This window comes from Paramisgurnus dabryanus, chromosome 17, assembly GCF_030506205.2.
Source record: "Paramisgurnus dabryanus chromosome 17, PD_genome_1.1, whole genome shotgun sequence".
Taxonomy (NCBI): Eukaryota; Metazoa; Chordata; class Actinopteri; order Cypriniformes; family Cobitidae; genus Paramisgurnus; species Paramisgurnus dabryanus.
Genome location: NC_133353.1, coordinates 18,845,224 through 18,864,239, shown reverse-complemented (window position 1 = coordinate 18,864,239; position 19,016 = coordinate 18,845,224). Strand labels below are relative to the sequence as shown.

The window sequence follows — 19,016 nt, the reverse complement described above, 5'->3', positions numbered from 1 at the left end:
AAATTAAACAACTGTCCATCATAAGTACACATTAATGGCCTAAGACACGAAACGAGCGGTTTGTGTGAGAAAACGAACACTATTTATATTGTTTTTGCCCCTTGTACACAACTATGTCTGTGCTTAGTCTGCACATGCGCCGGAAGAGATCTCCTGGATGAGTTTGCGCGAGCATACGTAATCGTTTTCTTTCACGTCGGTTTAAACATCCCGGATAAGCGCAAATCAGTACAATTTCTATTAACTGTCTTACCTACAATCTCTGTTCTGTGTAAACAATGAGTGACGTACACGTGCGAGAGATCACTTCCGGCGCATGCGCAGACTAAGCACAGATGTGGTTGTGTACAAGGGGCAAAAACAATATAAATAGTGTTCGTTTTCTCACACAAACCGCTGGTTTCGTGTCTAAGGCCATCAATGTGTACTTACGATGGACAGTTGCTTAATTTGGACTTCTCTGTGAATGCTCTTTGAGGTAATGTTTACCTCATAGACCTGCATTATATGACTGACAGACAAGAACGGTTTGACCTAAAAACATCAAAAGTGAAGCTACCACGGAAACAAAGACACCTACATCTTGGATGCCCTTGAGGTAAGCTAAAACATATCAAAACTTAATTTCAAAGTGAACTATTGCTTTAAGGTAATAACAGTTTAATATGACAAAACGATGGAGTATCCCTTTAAAACAATAATATCTAAAATAACAATGGTCTTAAACTTTAAAACAGTGTAAGTGCTTATAGTAGCAAGGAGAAGAAAAGAGTTTCTTATCTCAGCAACTTGCTCTTCAAAGAGTGAACTCTTGCGGTGCAAGAGGGTGATCCCACTCCAATTGTATCACTTCAAAAGTGAATTTTAATTCCTTTGGAAAGTCAATGTTTAATGCGTACACCAGGCCCATCAGGTTCAGAAAAGCATTAGGTATGTCACTCAGGTGACGCATCACCACTTCTTCCTCAATCACCAGGGCAACGTCATTGTAGAATTCTGGGAGAGGCTCCATCACATTTTCCACAACCACTAGGACTCCGATCACCACGCCCTTGATCACATCCTTTTCAGGGTCACTGGGCTTTGTAGAATGAAAACAAAATTAAGGTACTATCACTTATAACCAATTTCACAAACAATTTAAAGTCCCCAGACCCCTACAAATTAAGAGATCTAATGTTCAATATTCCCTGGTTTTGCCTTAAAGGTTTCAGCATACCTCGCATATCTTCATGAATTTAGAAGGAGTCTCTCGCATGTATCACGGCAGCCCAAGCAATGCTGCAGTCCTCATCCTTTGGTTTGTTGTCTGTAAAATATATGATGGTTAAAGTACCTCCTTTATTGGTTCAATCCTTTGTTTTTCTTTTAATTTAGCCTTTCACCCCCTCCCTCTGTCTTGAAAAATAAAAACATTAATTTCAAATATGTACACTTTTTGCATGCTTTTGTTGTAAATAATTTACCAGTGATGTGGTACAACAACAACAGTTATTTGTTACCTTTTGTTCAGCACCAAAATAAGATTTAATAGTAGATGTAACCAGCTGATGTCACTTAAACCAGGAGTGTCTAAGGGTGGTTCACACTGGGCTCGTTTGCTGTGATCTGAACTCCTAGCCCGATAGACCTCTCACAGTAACCGGAAATACGTAATCGTCGTGTAAGCGGAGTTCCTGTCAAGCGTCAACACACTAGAAAAACATAAACCCGGGCGAGTTTAAAATGGATCAAAAAGTCTACACAACTTAGTTAACGGATTTGCCAAATATTACATTTGCTGATGTGACACGACTAATGGAGGAAAACTTTTTCCATGAAGAATTTGACCATAAATTTCTTGGTAAGTAGAGAGCGAGTCTAACTGTTACTGAACTGTTAACTAAAACGACACATTATAAGTCTCGCCGAATAGCCTGAATCCACTTCTGTCTAACTTCACCATCAACAGGGAATTGATGGAACAGATACGGCTTTTTACATTGCCTTGACTGCGGAGGAAGTAAATTTCCGCGACGATTGCGTATTTCCGGTCATAAATACGGAAGTTGTGAGAAAGGTCTATTGTTCCCGACCCCGGCAGCGTTGGTCTGATTTCACACTCAACTGATTTCTGTCAAACCCTGGTGCGTTATTACGTTATCACAAACGTGCATGAAGCATAATAGAAAACAGATTCCACACGCTATGCGCGAACACACTGAAGGCTCACTATCGCTCATATCCAAGGTAAATCATCAACACTATCATCCCTTACATGTATTATATTTAACTAAATACATCATAATAAGCTAAAACGCATGCGCAGGTCACATTACTTCCTGAACAAGTGCGCACGCGGCACGGTTTGAGTGCAACCGAACAAAGACCACTTCCTCCAGGTAGTCTTGGCTTCGGTACCCCAGTGCACACCCAAGTCCACATGACAAAATCATACTGTGACACTGTCATGTGGACTCGGATGTGCAGTGTTTCAGGAAGAAATGTGACCTGCCCATAAGTTAGCTTATTATGATGCATTTAGTTAAATATAATACATGTAAGGGATGATAGTGTTGATGATTTACCTTGGATACGAGTGAGAATGAGCCTTCAGTGTGTTTGTGCATAGCATGTGGAACCAGGACAACAAATCTAAAAATCCACTGTCTCCTTAAAAGAGTTAATTTGCAAGCAGCAGAAGCCCACATTATATGACACACACAAACACACACACACACACACACACACACACACACACACACACAGCACCGAATTAATAAAAAAGCTATATATTGACCAGTGTTGTTTTCTATCATAATAACGCACCAGGGTTCGATCGAAATCGAATCCATTTGAGTTTGAAACCAGACCAACGCTGCGGGGTCACCGGGAACAATCGCGTTTGGGCTATATGCCACAAAGTAAACCATGATCAGACAGAACAAATTCAGTCACTTTGTGCAATTAAAGGTAATTACATCAATGTAGTGCACTTTAAGAGTAAAAATAAGTGACATAGATCTATGAGGAATTTAAAAATCTTTGGTTGCATATATGCATGGTAATAATAGGGCACACAAATGAGATTCACCATTGGTCAAAACATGTTTATAGAATAATAAGTGGTAGCATTTAATAAAGATTTATTATTTATCACTGAACATCAAGCAACCTTAGCACCCTAAATTTGAAGTGGATACTGCAACGTTAAAGTTTATCATTCAAATGATGATGTGACTTTGCCTTTTCAGACACCCAGGAATTTAGTCAAGTCAATTTGTTTTTTGCATTAATCTTTTGGCAAAGCATAACAGTCAAGAGCTACGCGTTTCACACACACATGCAGGCAAACAAGATCTACGAGTGTGTCATTATACTATTCTGTAATCGCATGCGTTAACGCAAACACGCAAATTAGATTCACAAACCATCAGCGAATGTGTGTTTTTGTCAGGATTATGTGGGATCTGATTCATGTGGATGCGCGCGTTAACGCATGCGCATAGAGAATATTATAATGCAAGCAAAACGTTTTGACACAAATGCAACTTTATATTGATATCGTGAGACAGCATTTGAAATGCAAGCACCTGCTTCTCTTAATTTCTTCTAAAATGCTGCCTGGCTCTGCCTTTTCCTTCTATCCATGCCCAGCGCCACTTATTTAAGTGCTTTATCAATTAGGTCATATCTTTCCTGTTCTTTATAAACTTACTTTCCATCCTGCGGATTCCTTGCTACGTGACATCTCCGGTCTCCGCACGGTATCTGCAGCTGGATCTCTCAACCACACTTTAAAGACCCGCCCCATTCTACTTCTGATTGGCTAGTTTAGTTTGGTTGAGAGTAAAATATGTGTTCCTGTCATACTATTTGTGGGTGAACGCATGAACGCGAAATGATATTAATATATCAACGTTATATATATTTTTTTAATTCGCAGCCAACGCCGCACGCCGGAGATCCGGCACGGTGCCTGAAAACTTTAAACCATGCGAAAAAGCTATTTTGGGCCATTTTACACCAATTAACATGCTAAAAAGTAACTGTACACGTTTTTATCTATTTACCAACATTAACTTACACTAGTCAAGACGACTTCTCTTTCTGCTCACGTCTCGACAACAGCTCGGTGTCTAACACTGTGTGTGTGGCTCCTGATTAACGTTAACTTACCAATCAAGTTGTCTTAAATTAATACGCAAACGAAACAAGCCTATTCTTTTTACATGAAAGAAAGAAACAAGAAACAAATCGGGGTATACTTACTATAAAAATCCATCTGTAGTCGTTCAAATAAGAGCTCCTTCGTCGTCTTTTTTCTCCAATCAGCAACTCCTGTAGTGATCTCGTCCTCTCGTGCAGAAAATGGCGATGGCGCCTCTTGTTCAAATTCGTTAAAGTAGTACGTCATTATGACGTAGAGATTCTGGCACATGCGCATGAGGCAAAAAAATTTAAAGAACCTATGTTTTGTTGTTATATGAACACCTTATTTTAAGTTTTCAATTTCCCTTCAAGTTGAGGTTGTTATAACTCATCCTTCTGCGTAGTGAGACACTGCAAGTTGACAGGACATGATTTTACTTGTCCACCTGACTAAAACTCAGAATCACTTTTTACAGTGTTTATACCATTGTGTTCAACCTTCCTCATCATGGTTACAGTCAGTGTTTTTAGGTATTGGTAAGATGTATGTATTAACTTAGAATAAAGACAAAGGGTGCTACAGTAGAGATGCTAAAGGAACTTATATGAACATTTGTTGTTGAGTTTTTTTATGTTATAAAAAATTTGAGGTCCAGTGTATACCCCGAATATAGTATATACAGTATATAATTTCTTGGATCCATGACAACCATGCAAGGATGCTTACTTCATTGCCACCCCTGTAGTTCTCATGCCAACCCCTTTGCCACCCCTTAAATAATTTTCTAGATCCGCCCCTGGACACACTTCCTGGCGCCTGGTGATGGCGCTATACCCGGGAGTCACAATAGGCACATCGATATGATCGGAATATTTGACCAAACATACACCCCGCTTGTCATCACAATAAGACATTTTATGCCTTAGATATTAGACACTTCCTGTTTCTCTGATTTCGCCATAAATTTGTCGCCTCGCCATGGCAGAACCGTTCCAGATATCAAAAATCCCTTCCCAATTTAGCAAGTCCAATGTCTCGACATCATGATCACCACGTTTGGTGTCAAATGCATGAATCCTCTAGGAGGAGTATTTAAAAGTTCTCTGCATGCATTTTTTAAACGATCCAAAATGATGACTTCCTGTTGTGTTGTGCAAAAGGTGTGAGGGTGAAAGTTGTTCGGGTCAATGATATCTATATGCGTACCAACTTTCGTACGTTCGTACATGTTTGCCCGATCTGTGCAGTAATGTTTGTTTTTGCATTACAGAGGGCGCTACAGAGCCCCTCTGCCACGCCCATGTTCCAGCCTTTGCCCTGTCTGAATGACGGACGACTTTGATGTCTGTGCCAAATTTCAAGAGTTTTCGAGCATATTTAGGCACCCAAAATGCCCAAGAGTGTTAAAAAATTTGAGCAAAAACCATAGGGCTTCACACCTTTCGGTGCAGGCAATTCTGGCCTGTTCCTCGGTGCTTGGGCCCTAATTACTAATCTTCCTCCTTTCAAACTTTCTACATCTTTAGTGGACTAACCATTTTAGATCAAACATTTGCGATTTGCATGTCATCGATTGCAATTCTCAAATCAGAACAAGAATGCTACCGATAACTAGCGATAGCATGATAGCCATCAATAAGTAGCATGTTAAAGGATAATTCCGGTATTTAACACTTTGTAGTTCATCCAAAACAAACCAGAAATGAGACTCAGTGATGGACACAGAAATGTTGACAATGTGTCGTGTCTTGAGTTTTTGACTCGTTTAGAAGCGTCTCTTGACTGCTTCAGAATGGAAGTCAATGACCATGCACAAACATGTCATTAAAACAACACTTAACGTTCATTTTCAAAACTGTACTACTCACCGAGTGGTTCGTGGTGTTCGTTGATGATTAAAAACGAATATATTGGCGCAATTTATGATTTCAATCCGTGTTATTTGCTATAGTGGAACTATTTTTTCAGATACCTCACAACCGCGTATATACTTCCGCTCTATATTTGAGTCTGAAGCGTTAGCACACTCCTGACCACTTGATGGCGACAACCACAACAGCCATACAAGTACGCTCGGTGTCTAGCGTATAGACAGTCACAATCGAGCTCAACTTCAAACCTAAAGCTGGTCACTGAGCCATCAAATATGTAGGGCTGTTCCTAATAACATTTTTTGAGCTTCGAAGCTCTAGTAGAAATCAAATTGAATACTTGAAGCTTCGGAAGGAGGGGCTGAACATATTTTTCTCTTTAATAAAGGCAGGAATCTCTGTGTGTGTCTGTCTACAGTTTTATTATGTGGCGGATGTGTTGCTGCGGACCTAAGGAGTGTAGTGCCTTTTTTTCGTGCAATATGGACATGCGACACGTTTAGAATTAATAAACTTTAAAAATACTACAGAACAGCGCAAGCCGGAAGCGGCGTGCCTGTCACGCGTCCTGCGTGAACAGCATTAGTGAAACAAAACACAAGAGCAATACTTTTAATAAGGTAGCCTAACATTTTTCTAACAAACAAACATTCCCGTATCAGAAATAAGTAGCACAGTAATTACTGACAACGTAAAGGGTAGGCTATTTAAATAAAACAACGAAAATAAATGAACGAAGTTCAACAAACTGTTATAAAACGGTAGCATACTTTCAAAATCAAGTATATTTATAACACTTACAATATCCAATATGTTTTTTTCATCAGCAGAACAATAAAGAAGATATTTTGCAGAAACCCCAGTGCTCCGTCATGCAAGTCAACCGATCCGCACACTTTAAAGCAACACTATGTAGTTTCCATGTAAAAATGACTTACAGCTCCCCCATGTGGTTGAAAAGCGCAACAGTGCCTGGTATCAGACACTCTTCTGCAGGCAGGGGGAGGGGCGGGGCTGTGTGCTCTACCCTCCACCGCCACTTTCAGAGTGTGCTTGTAGCAGCTAGGAGGCTGCTTAGGTTGCAACAACAGTACAATTTGTCCAGTTAAAACTTGTTCTATCACTGAAATAATTTTAGAGACATTATTTAAAGGTAAAAAAAACTACATAGTGTTGCTTTAAGAGCTAAAGCATATATATCCAATACAACAGTAATCCCCCATAACTCTGTGTGACATATGGAAGTCTTGTGAAGCAAATCAATCAGTTTTTGCAAGAAACCGAACGTTATTTACAACACTATAAGCATGAATGCCAAAGCAGGAAGCGCGCTTTCCATTCGAGGCGATCTCTTCCACTGGTGGCGTTTGGTGGCTGTTGGCAATGGATGTTGGTCTCTCTGCGCCACCTATCGTGCGGGGGCGTGAAGCGCACTTCCTGCTTGGCAAAAGCTCTGCATTAAAGCTGTATATTTATATATATATTCGAATCTCAAAACTGAAAATCGAATGTCAACCCAGGTAACAAATATTTGAATATTCTGGTCCAGCCCTACAAATATGGGAAAAATTGAGGAAAAAGAGAAATTGATCGAAAAAACTACAACCACATATAAACAGACCCATTTCTGTTTCCCGGCGGCGGAGTGATATATCAGCGAGCAATGAGTCTTCCAAGAAAAGTCAATGGAATTTTACAAAATGCCAAATAAAACACGACAGAAACTGTATTTCGCTACACAACTTGTTTTTAATCATCAACGAACACCACGAACCACTCGGTGAGTAGCACAGTTTTGAAAATGAATGTTAAGTGTTGTTTTAATGACATGTTTGTGCATGGCCATTGACTTCCATTCTAAAGCAGTCAAGAGACGCTTCTAAATGAGTCAAAAACTCAAGGCACGACCCATTGTCAAAATTTCTGTGTCCATCACTGTAGTTCATCCAAAACAAACCAGAAATGAGTCTCAAAGTGTTAAATACCGGAATTATCCTTTAACGTTTACTATCTACCAGATTGATAATTCGCTCCTCTTCTAGCATTAATAGATTCATGAAGATAAATTGAGGACCAGATAGCTTCCGTAACATATTCAGGCAGAAACCAAATTACTTCAGTACTTACTACTCTTACAGCATGACGGCCAAGTCAGCATCGGTCAGGCAGCCCTCCTCCTTTAGCTTTATACTTATTTGCAGCTGTATACATACAAATAAATAGTTAAAACTCATTGTGATTTCTGGATTTAAAAAAACAATAATTATGTCTCTCACAGTGGACATGCTCCTATGATGACAATTTCAAACCCCTCCATGATTTCTAAGTGGGAGAACTTGCAAAATAGCAGGGTGTTCAAATACTTATTTTCCTCACTGTATATCCATAGGTGTGTTCAGAATCATTAGTATTGTGTGTTCAATAAAGCTTAAGGTTAAACATATTTCATGCAATGTTTTTTTTAGCTACAGATCTGACAGGTTTTTACTAGCTTTTTGTTGAAGATAGGAATTAATGTTGAATGATGTTTTTTCCAACCCCTAGGTCAGTACTGTATGCCTGAGGAGGGAGTTAAACTCACACCACGCTCTGAGCTTTTAACACCAGTGGAGGTGCTGACATTAGCCAGACTTTTTGTGCTAGAGGGGGTGAACAAGATACGCTTGACTGGAGGAGAACCCCTCATTCGGCAAGATATTTTGGATATTATAGGTAATCTTTAATTTTTTTTACATGCCATGGTGAATCTTTGTTAAACACTAGACATGTACATGCACTGTAGGTTTATGGGCATATATGTCACATATATCAAACATTCACAGGCAGATGTACCTGTAGACGTACCTGTACCAATGTATAAAATATTAATTTAATTAGTTTCCTTAACCAATTTACAGCAGTGATGCTTTAATGTGATAATAAAAAAAGAACATGTACCCATAAATTATGATAAGAAACGTGTCTTTCTATTACTCCGTAATCTGAACAAACGACTCTTGTAAATTGCTTCATTGTAGTGAATCAAACACATTATATGTAACCAGCCTAATCGCTTATCACAAACACATGACTAGGTCTGACGCTTTGAATCAAAGCATTTGTATCCGCCTGCTCCTTCAAATATGAATGTTGAAATATTATTGTAATATTAAAAAATAATATTAAAAATAATATTGTAATATTGCCTAGGATAGTTGCTTGCTAGTTATGACAACTGAACAGCTGGTTTGTGGAAGCAGTTCTTTTTAGAGTTAGCACTCCATGTCTTGTTAGTGCAGTAATCAAAATATTCCATACGTTCATATGAAATCGCTCAGTTGGTATAATTAATGGGTTTTTTGTATTCATTAAATGGTGAAAAACTTTTCAGTGTAGTGTATGTTTAGAAAGCTAGAAAGAAAAAACCTTATGCTTGTCACATTTTTCAGGATACTGGGTCAAAAGAGAGGCTGTCTTCAAGAGTTTTTCAAACAAAAATAATCTGTACAAAAGATGATGTGAAGGGCAGAAGAGGAAATGGGGTGGTGGAAGAAATAAATATAGAAATGAATGACAGAGCTAGAAAGAAGTGAAAAGACTGAAGAAATTTACCATGAAGTGAGTAAAGAGGTGGAAGAGAGAGGGTTAAGAAAGAAATGGAGCTCAGACATTAAAAGAGAGAAGAGAGCTTAAAACAACAGTACCCTGTGTGTCAGATGCCGATGGTATGTTGTGTTCATTGTCCCTTTCAAATATTTTTTACATCAATATAAAATAGCCAAAACCTATTTTATTTAACCTACAATCATATAAATACCGAGCCCCAAGGTGACATTGGAGTAAAAAATCTAAAGTTTAGTTTCATGTACTCACTTACAACTTTCATGTGCTCACGAGAAACCTTCATGTGCAGATTTCTTTTTAAGTTGAGTTTTGCTGCTCACATAAAACTTTTGCGCGTGCATGCGGTAGTTGCACGTGCGCACACGAAACTAAACTTTATTTTTTGCTTCATGTCCCCTTAGGGGCTCTGTATATAAAGGACCATATCTTAATATATTTTTAACCTAGCTTATCATGGTTACCATCAGTGCTTTTGTGGATACTGGTGAAATATATGTTAAAAATAACTTGTATTAACACCAGGGGTTAAATTGGGATTTGTTATGTGGGGGTTGGGCAACATTATATATAGTTTAATACTAATGACAGCATAGACACTGGTGTGTTTCAATGACATGCTGGACTTCTGATAGGATTTGATAAGTTTCAGCTTTGAAGCTGTGCCTGAGGTTGACCCAAAATATTTTAATAAGAGTGTCTGAATTTGCATTAAATGGGGCAAACCTTGAGTCTGACACCCTGTATGCATTTGTTGCACTATCCATCATACTAAATATATCTGTATACAGCAGTTTGACATATGATATAAAAGAAGAGCCAAAACCAAAAGCCTCTAGACATTTAAAAAGGAAATCATGATCAACATGATCAAAGACTTTTCCCTGGTCCGAGGAGATAAACCCATTGTCAAGGTTATGCACCCTGGCAAAGGAAATTAAGTCCTGTATATAAAAAATTATCAAAAATAGTCCTTTCTGAAATACAGTATGACTAATCCATATGGATCACTGAAGAAATTTAAAGTTTCATTCTATTGGTTAGAACCTTAGACAGTATTTTGTAGTCCATGCCAAGTAACAAAACCGGGCGCCAGCATCTGATGTCTTCAAGATCACCCTTTTTAGGTAGTAGGGAAATCACAGCCCTCCGTAGACTCACTGGTAAGGTACCTCTCTTAATGCTCTCATTAAAAACCAAAAAGAAGTCTTTTCCAATAACTGGCCAAAATTGTTTATAAAATTCAGCATTTAGCCCATCCAAACCTGGAGCTTTACCGGCAGTCAGTTCTTGAACAGCCAAAGACAGTTCATCTAAAACAACAGTCTATCGAGCTTTGACTTCCTTCCTTTGAAAGCTGGGGTAAGTCCTGCAAAAGGAAGTCAGCCATTTCCCCATCACAAGGTTCAGCTTTGTAAAGATCCTCGTAAAAAGACAATGATGTCATGAGCCTCAGTGACTCTACTCCCTCCGGTAGTTTTAAACGGCTTAACATTTTCTTATCCACCGTTTTCCTTTCCAGGTTGAAGAAAAAGGATGTTGGTGCATCCATACTATTGAAAGGTCAAAAATCTAGCACGAATAAGTGTTTCATGCGCTCTTTCCTCCACCAGAGTCTGCAAAAGGAGCTTATTTCATTCTAGAGCCTCAGCAGTATCCACAGTGTCCGCCTCAATGTCAAGATGTAGAATCTCCAGTTCAAGTTGTGCCATTTTATAATCCAAAATATGTTTGTTGTAAGCAGAATAGTTTTGACAAAACAGCTTTATTTGGACTTTGCCAATGTCCCACCATTGGCTCAGGGACTTGTACTGTGGGCTTCTCTCTCTCTTATCAACATTGCGTAGAAAATGTTCTATATTTCTGCCTACGAATGAAATTTAGTATGTGCGTAAGTACAAAATAATCGGAATTTACCCATTTGTTCTTAAGCACCATGCTTGTGCACGTTCATGGTCATTTGCATTCCGAAACGCCTCCAATGAACCATATATGGTGACAACACCTCCCGTTATAAGTCACGTGGTTGTGCTTTTTCCCTCAACGCAATAGTGGCAAAGAGAGCGAAAAAGAGGAACTTTACAGAAACAGAAATTGAAATACTGGTGGTTGAGGTTAAATCCTAATAACACATCCTGTTTGGTTCACTTAGTGCGGGAGAAATGACTAACAAAAGGGAACAAATCTGCAAGGGAACATGTTACCAGTGTGTTTAATTCCATTGGGAACACTTCTAGAAATAAAAAGTGGTTTGACATTTAAATTATCAGCCCCCCCCAAAAAAAATGCATCACAGCACACCGACGTGAAATCAGTGCAACTGGAGGAGTACAGACAATGGCAGAACTTTCCACCTTGGAATAGCCGCATATAACCAGCATCATCGGCGCAATTTTTGAAAACGCGCTCCCGGCGGAATTGATGATTTGCCAAGTCTTCCAATAATGCAAGATAAGCCATTGCACTGTGCCAAGCATTTGATGGAGCTTTTATTTATATAAATCATTAACTTCAACACTGGTTTGCGGTTACTTTATTAACAAATAATTTTTAATGGTAAATGGACTGCATTTATATAGCGCTTTTAACAGACCTATGGCCATCCAAAGCGCTTTACAATTAGCCTCACATTCACCCATTCACTCACACATTCATACACCAACGGCGGTGTCAGCCATGCAAGGCGCCAGCCAGCTCGTCAGGAGCAGCTGGGGTTAGGTGTCTTGCTCAAGGACACCTCGACACTTGGTCCGGTGGAGCCGGGGATTGAACCACCAACCTTCCGGTTTGTAGACAACCTACATGAACCACTAGGCCACTGCCACCTGCTTGTGGATAATAAATACACACTTCTTTAACCACTGGGGATTATCCTGTGTAGTATCGCTATTCTACCACTAGATTCTGTGCGTAAGCATGCTCCGAGGTATGCGTATATTTACACACATTTCTACGTATAAATGCAATTTGATCAATTCCATACTTCTGTTCGTACACACGCTTGATAAATGAGGCCCCAGATCTCCCAGAAGTGAGTAAAAGAGTGCACAAAGTTAAGATCTTGTAATAATCTGCTGTTAAATTCCCAATAGGAATACTTAAAAGTGCTCTCTGTAGTGGGTGATATCAATAGAAATGAAATGGTCATCTGATAAAGCGGTAGGAAAAATACAACTATTATAAAATTTTCCCCTTGTGCTTCTCTGTACATAAATCCTGTCCAGCCTAGCTCCAGACACCATATTTGAGTTTATCTTTAACCAGGTGTATTGTCTAACCTGAGGAAAAGCCTCTCTCCAGACATCAACTATGTCATGATAAATAATCAGAGATCGAAGGACATCAGCTGTTTGGCTATGAGGTTCTCCATGATTTCTGTCTAATGGTAACAGGTTGCTCTTTATGTTTGGGTGCCAGCAGAACAGGGACCCCTTCACTCAGACTGGTGCCATGACTCAAAACAGCCTGACCATTCCTTTCACTCAGCCACTGTGTCTGATTATTAATATATGTGTGTGTTTTCTTAAAGTGATTATATCACAGTTATAATCTAGAGCATGGCCAAGTCTTGAGATCCACCTTGGGAGAACAGAGAAAATATTATGGATAATGTTACAATAACATTACATATTACTGAAAGCTTGAATAACCCAGTAGCAGTGTTGGCCAGTGACTTCTTTTTCGTGGGCACACGATGCAAAGCTTGTCATTACATGTATTTAGCCCATCACCATGTGTGGCTCATCATGTCAAAGTATATGTTCTGTGCGTCATTTAAACTTATGTGCATCACAAGTCATGTCAAAATGCGTGTCTGCTGCAAATGCTTCAAAGGGGTTAATGATAAAAGAGGTGCTCACGTTTGCCAGATCTCGCTAAATCTCATGTGTAATCAGAGTTAAGCGTTAAGTTAGTGTCTTGCGAGTATTTTGTTAACGTGAGTGTCATAAAATCATAAACCCTTTTGACGCTTTTACAGCAGGCACATATTTTGACACGAGGCAAGATGCACATGACGCAACAAACGCATATTTTGACATGATGAGCAACACACATTACAGTCTGAACACATATATTTTGAATTTTTACCCCTTGGAAGAGAAGTCACCAGCTAGCCTGACTACGTCAGACTTTGTACTTCCGCTAAATTTCATTACGCTTCTGTACTCAGTCTGAGATACCTCCCATTCAAACCGTTTTCCTCAGGTCTCAAAACAACCGGCGAATCAATGAACAGAGGGCGGGCTGAGAGCCGTGACGTAGACGCTAAGCGCCGAATGTACGGTTGTAGTTTGTAGTGGACATGGAGGCACAGAAAGCTATTTGCTCTGTTGTGGAGAACCGGCACTTGCCAACTTAATCCCGAACAAGAAAAGTGTTTGTTAAACATTTTGAATGGAGATAATGTTGTTGCCCTACTCCCGACAGGTTTTGGGAAAAGTTTAATTTATCAACTATTATCGATCGTCAGCGAGAAACTGTGTGCAGCACAGCTTGACGTGCACAACAATCGAGATATCATGGAAGGAAATTTCATTGTTCACAGTTAATGGTGGAGGACGCGTGGGCAAACATTCTTTGGTGACGTTCCTGATTAACCAGAAAAAAAGGTAGGAAGATTTAATTTACATATGGTTATGGCCGTCTGGTGGAAGAGTTTGAGAGGAGAGAGGGGCGTTCCTCCACTTAGACGTGAGTGGAAAGACACCGTAAGGATAGTGTTCAACTAGCTCTGGCCCGATTTACTTTACATAATCTGCAGAAGTCGTTCATAGCCATGTTAACTTCGGTATTTCGCTCGATGGGTTTGTTTTCACATCATGCGTGTGTTTTACAGCAGAAATTTGATGCGGCTGAGCTGGCGCATAACGCACATCATATCCAAACGTTATGTGATTGGCTTACGTTTAGACCAATGATTTTAAACTTCAGACAAGCCCCTCCCATGAGAAGGAAAACGATTGTCAATTATGCCCAGCCAGACTCTGTCTATGAAGCGAAGCAAAATAGCAGAGGATGGTTCTACCAGGCTAGTCACCAGCCACCACTGCAAAGTAAAATTACATTTTGAATAAATAACAGTGGTGGACGAATTACACAAATCGTGTACTTGAGTAAAAGTAAAGATACCCAGGGTAAAATATTACTCAAGTAAAAGTAGAAGTACTTGCTTAAAATTTTTACTTGAGTAAAAGTACAAAAGTATCTGCCTCAAAATGTACTTAAGTACAAAAGTACTGTGATTTATTATGGCAGTATCATTTTTGTCACAAAACTCAAATTATGTGAAAATAACTCTCTTGGCTAACCAATCAATTAATAAAAGGACATTAATAAATCAGACACTGATGTCTTTTAAAATTATCATAAGCCTAAAACCTTAAAAACAAAAAATTTCCTTTAGCATCAAATGAAATAACAGGATTTACAGAGCAGTAAGTCTCATTTCAAGATTTATTTGTTAAATAATTTATCAGTTTAAGTGTAATAAAAACTTGACTTAATCACAGGTTCACAATAGTTTTCAAAACATTAAATACATAACGTTATCTAGAAATCAGTCTCCCTTTCTTTGACAAATAAAACAAGCCTTACAGAATATAATTTCAGAAACGTTTCATGTGCTTTAGCATGTCATATGTATATTGTAATACATAATTAAATGTATTTATATATTTTGGAAGCAAAACTTTTGAAAATATTAATAACAATCTCAGTTAATAGGGAGCACTCCAATCCACCTGCCTGTTTAAGCATCATACACTGCATGGCTAGTCAAAATGTCATTTATATTTTACAACAGTGTTGATAGTGATTAATTGTCATTTCAAAATAACAGAACACTGAGCTTCAAATACAATGAACTTAAGTGAAACAGCTAACTATACGGCTAAAAATAGCTTCAGCCTGCATAGCTTAAAGTTCATTCATGATAACGTCGTATATATTTTAGCAACACAATTAACAGTTTTCTGCAAGCTACTGTTAAGATTGCTCATTTAAAAATATAACCAGAATAAAAATGGCTTACCTCTACGCGTTTCCTTAGATTGAAAGAGTATTCTTTTAAAACGAAATAGCACAGTTTCAAGGCAGGCAGAGAAGACACGAAGGACTCGTTCTTTTATTTAAGGACTTAAAAAAACTCGCGTAAATAAGGCCATTGTTGTTGTGACGGGTCAGTTATCTCCTCCGTTGTTTTTGAATGCAGTTTCATTCTCCAAACGATGCATTGGCTGGCTGCTGCACTCGCGTGACTCGCGTAGCTTACGTGAAACAGCGCGGCAACCAAAACAAGTTCAAAACGAGGCGCATGCTGTACCCTGATTGGTGGTTTGACGCATCACGTGTGCATCTTATTTTTTTTGTGCAGCTTTAGTTTGCCCAGTTACGTTTTTTATCCACTGATAAATAAAAAGGAACGACCAATTTTTTAAAATGTAGTGGAGTAAAAAGTAAGATATTTGACTTTAAAATGTAGTAAAGTAAAAGTAAAAGTCTCCCAAAATAAAAGTACTTGAGTAAAGTACAGATACGCGAAAAAACTTCTTAAGTACAGTAACGAATTACATTTACTTCGTTACTGTCCACCACTGATAAATAATATTTAATAGACCACAGGTAGACTATTAAATATTTTTGCATGATTTTACACATTTCAATGACTAAAAACATGACACAAATATTACCCATAAATAACTAGTGTAAGAAATAAAAAAATGTGTTAACTATAATAATTATTATCAATAAACACAAAACTAATTCCGTATAGACCATACAAAAATTAAGACGTTAAATGAACAAATTTACACAAAACCATTTACGCACCAATTACCACTAGTAAGGTTTGTAATGGCAAAACAATTTATACAAATATGTTAGTTGTACAATTTTAGAAGTGTTATAGACTGTCTTTTGTAGTTACCGCAAATGTTTAATGTTTAGTGTTTATTGTTTAATGATGGGTTTGGACATTCTACACTGAAAGAGACATAAGAGATACCTCTGTTACCTCCACGTCTTCATTTAGGATATTGACACCATCCATTCTGATGCTGGCTCCTCACATCAAGGGGGTTTAAAGTGCCATGAAAAATTATTGTTGGTGTTAGCTTTGCTGAATCCTGTGAAAAAACAGGTACTGAGTAACTAAGAATACAAGTTAAAGAGTTGAGTAATAAATTGCATCAAAATCTAAACTATTATTAGCCAAACTCATTTCACCTCAAACCTGTATGACACAAAATATGTTAATATGGCAAAATAATAGCCACCTCCATAGCATCCTTTTTTCATAAATTAAGGAAAATGTATATCTCAAACAACTGCTTATTAAAAACAAAGTAAGGTCATACAGTTTGGAACAACATGATAAAACAACATTTTCTTTTTTCCTCTCATTTACATAAAATAACAAAAACACACAAACTAGAAAACTAAAAACTTACATTTTCCAGACAAAAGTTAAACTTGCTGTATTCTCAAAATGAAGAAATAAAACGAGCAGTGCAGGGTTTTTCTCCATTTCAGAAACACCTGTGTAAACATAAAAATAAAACACAAGTTATTGCCACACAGATTAAGATACTGTACTAAGTATGGGAGCTGTAAGAGATTAATACTCAGTCCTTTAATACACTCAAGTAGTTGCTTACTTATAAATATAAAAATATTTATTAAATAAATTTAATCCTTGTTAATGTGCTCCCAACTGATGTGCTCTTCCAGTTCTGTGCATTCCCATGTAAGCCTGTTCCAGACCAGACCCTTGACCAGTCCAGTACAGTAAAATAAAGTGATTGTTCAACATTTCAAATTGGGTATAAAAATATTGTACCTTTTTTGCCAGTAAGCCCTTATGTCCTGTCTTCAGATTCAGATGAAAGTCATTCCCAAACCACATCTTGTCATAAAGAATCTTAAGCACAAAAAATTTCAACAGAATGATTCAGGGCACATGCACAGTAATACCTGAAAATGAATAGATTTTGTTCTAACTCAGATAATCACATGATATTGTCATGATGACAACATCTTGATAATTAAGATATTTTTCTGTCTTAATGGATTGATTGCAGGCTTTGGCTGATGCTAAATGCATGGCGCTTAAAGTATTCCGGACGGGGGCCGGATTTCCGGCTTGAGGGCAGGTCTAGACTCTGGCGCAGGCAAAACTTGCAAATTACACTTTCGGCACGGACGCGCTTGGAAAAAACGAGCGTGTCACTTTCATTTTGAGCGCGCATACCGCGCGGCTACATTTGAATTAACGAACTGGAAATAACAACCTACCATCTTTATTCACGAGTCAGCCGTCACAGCCATTGGGAGCATGATATTAGGTTGTCTTAGCCAATTGCTAGAGAGGAGGGCGGGTCTTGTGCAGAAAGTGAACCAGTTCGCAGTTAGCTTGTAGGCTACACACGCTATGGAGAATTAAGTTTATCAAACCAGAAGAAAATACATCTGCTTTGAGGAAGAAAGTAAAAAACTAATTGATGTAAACTTTTAAGGGCCCGTTCACATGTCGCGTCTAAAACGCGTTTTAAACGCGAGTCAATGCGATTCTTTTTTCATTCCTTAGCGCGTGAGAGGTTGGGGCGTCCTTCGTTGCTACGCAACCATGAGCGGCTCTCACTCTGACCAGCCATAGATATATACACTAGATGTCGCCTTGGGGTTCTAAGCATGCGTCAAAACTGCCGCCATCTTAGAACAGGGGTCTTGTCATAGGCAGTAGCTAGGTAAAGCTGCTATCTCCGCCTGTACTTCGAATTCATGGACGAAGCCGGACCTTTGTGCTGCGTATAGATGTTAGGGCTACTAGCACTATGCATTATAGTTAGAAAAAGTAAATTTTCATAAAATCAAAACTTTATTTTTTTCTGGACTCAATGCTTAATACATGTCTGACTGTTGAAACAAACCAAAAGAAAACCAAGAAAATCGCATTCATGACGATTTATGGTGATTTTATTTCTGTTACACCATTGCCTACAATGACGCTGATGCGGGATTCCCCTGTTTCAAGATGGCGGCTCTATTTATCGCATTCAGTCCAATGAACTGCCGTAGCCAAGGTGACATCTACTGTACATATCTATGCTGACCAGCGAGGATAACTGAATACGTGATCATATTTTATTGCTCATCTGCACCTCACTTCAATCATATCATTGTCACCATGCGATCAGTTAATCTAGGGTGCGTTTCCCAAAAGCATCGTTATTAACCTGTTAGCAACTTAGTTGGTTGGCAATGCTAATGATGCTTTTCGGAAACTCACCCCTGGTCGGGACTTTGGAGTGTTCGTCCAGAGAAGAGCTGTACTGTAATTCGGGGTTATTCAACTGTTACTCAGAGAAAAGCTGCGCGGAGTTTGTTAGTTCAAGTCACAGCTTTTATTTGCGACA

General features: G+C 38.6%; 1 protein-coding gene and 1 long non-coding RNA gene across 19 annotated transcripts in view; one reads left to right on the top strand and one right to left on the bottom strand.

Annotated features, from left to right (window-relative positions):
• The window catches only part of mocs1 (molybdenum cofactor synthesis 1), a 269,565-nt gene that overhangs the window by 67,046 nt on the left and 183,503 nt on the right, over positions 1-19,016 (top strand). For all 17 annotated transcript variants that reach the window (XR_012335344.1, XR_010544482.2, XR_012335342.1 and 14 more), the window contains exon 3: positions 8,548-8,715. Coding sequence is in view for 12 of the 17 variants with exons in the window: in XM_073812498.1 (XP_073668599.1) it covers positions 8,548-8,715 (168 nt within the window). In the remaining 5 variants the exon portion in view is untranslated. The remainder of the gene's footprint in view (positions 1-8,547; positions 8,716-19,016) is intronic.
• On the bottom strand, positions 851-4,329 carry LOC135778262 (uncharacterized). Of its 2 annotated transcripts, none has more exons than XR_010544497.2 (3): positions 4,252-4,329; positions 1,220-1,309; positions 851-1,081 (listed from the first exon to the last, which is right to left on the bottom strand). It is a non-coding gene; the product is annotated as an uncharacterized lncRNA (long non-coding RNA). The 2 variants fall into 2 exon arrangements; XR_010544498.2 differs by lacking the exon at positions 4,252-4,329 and adding an exon at positions 1,503-1,593.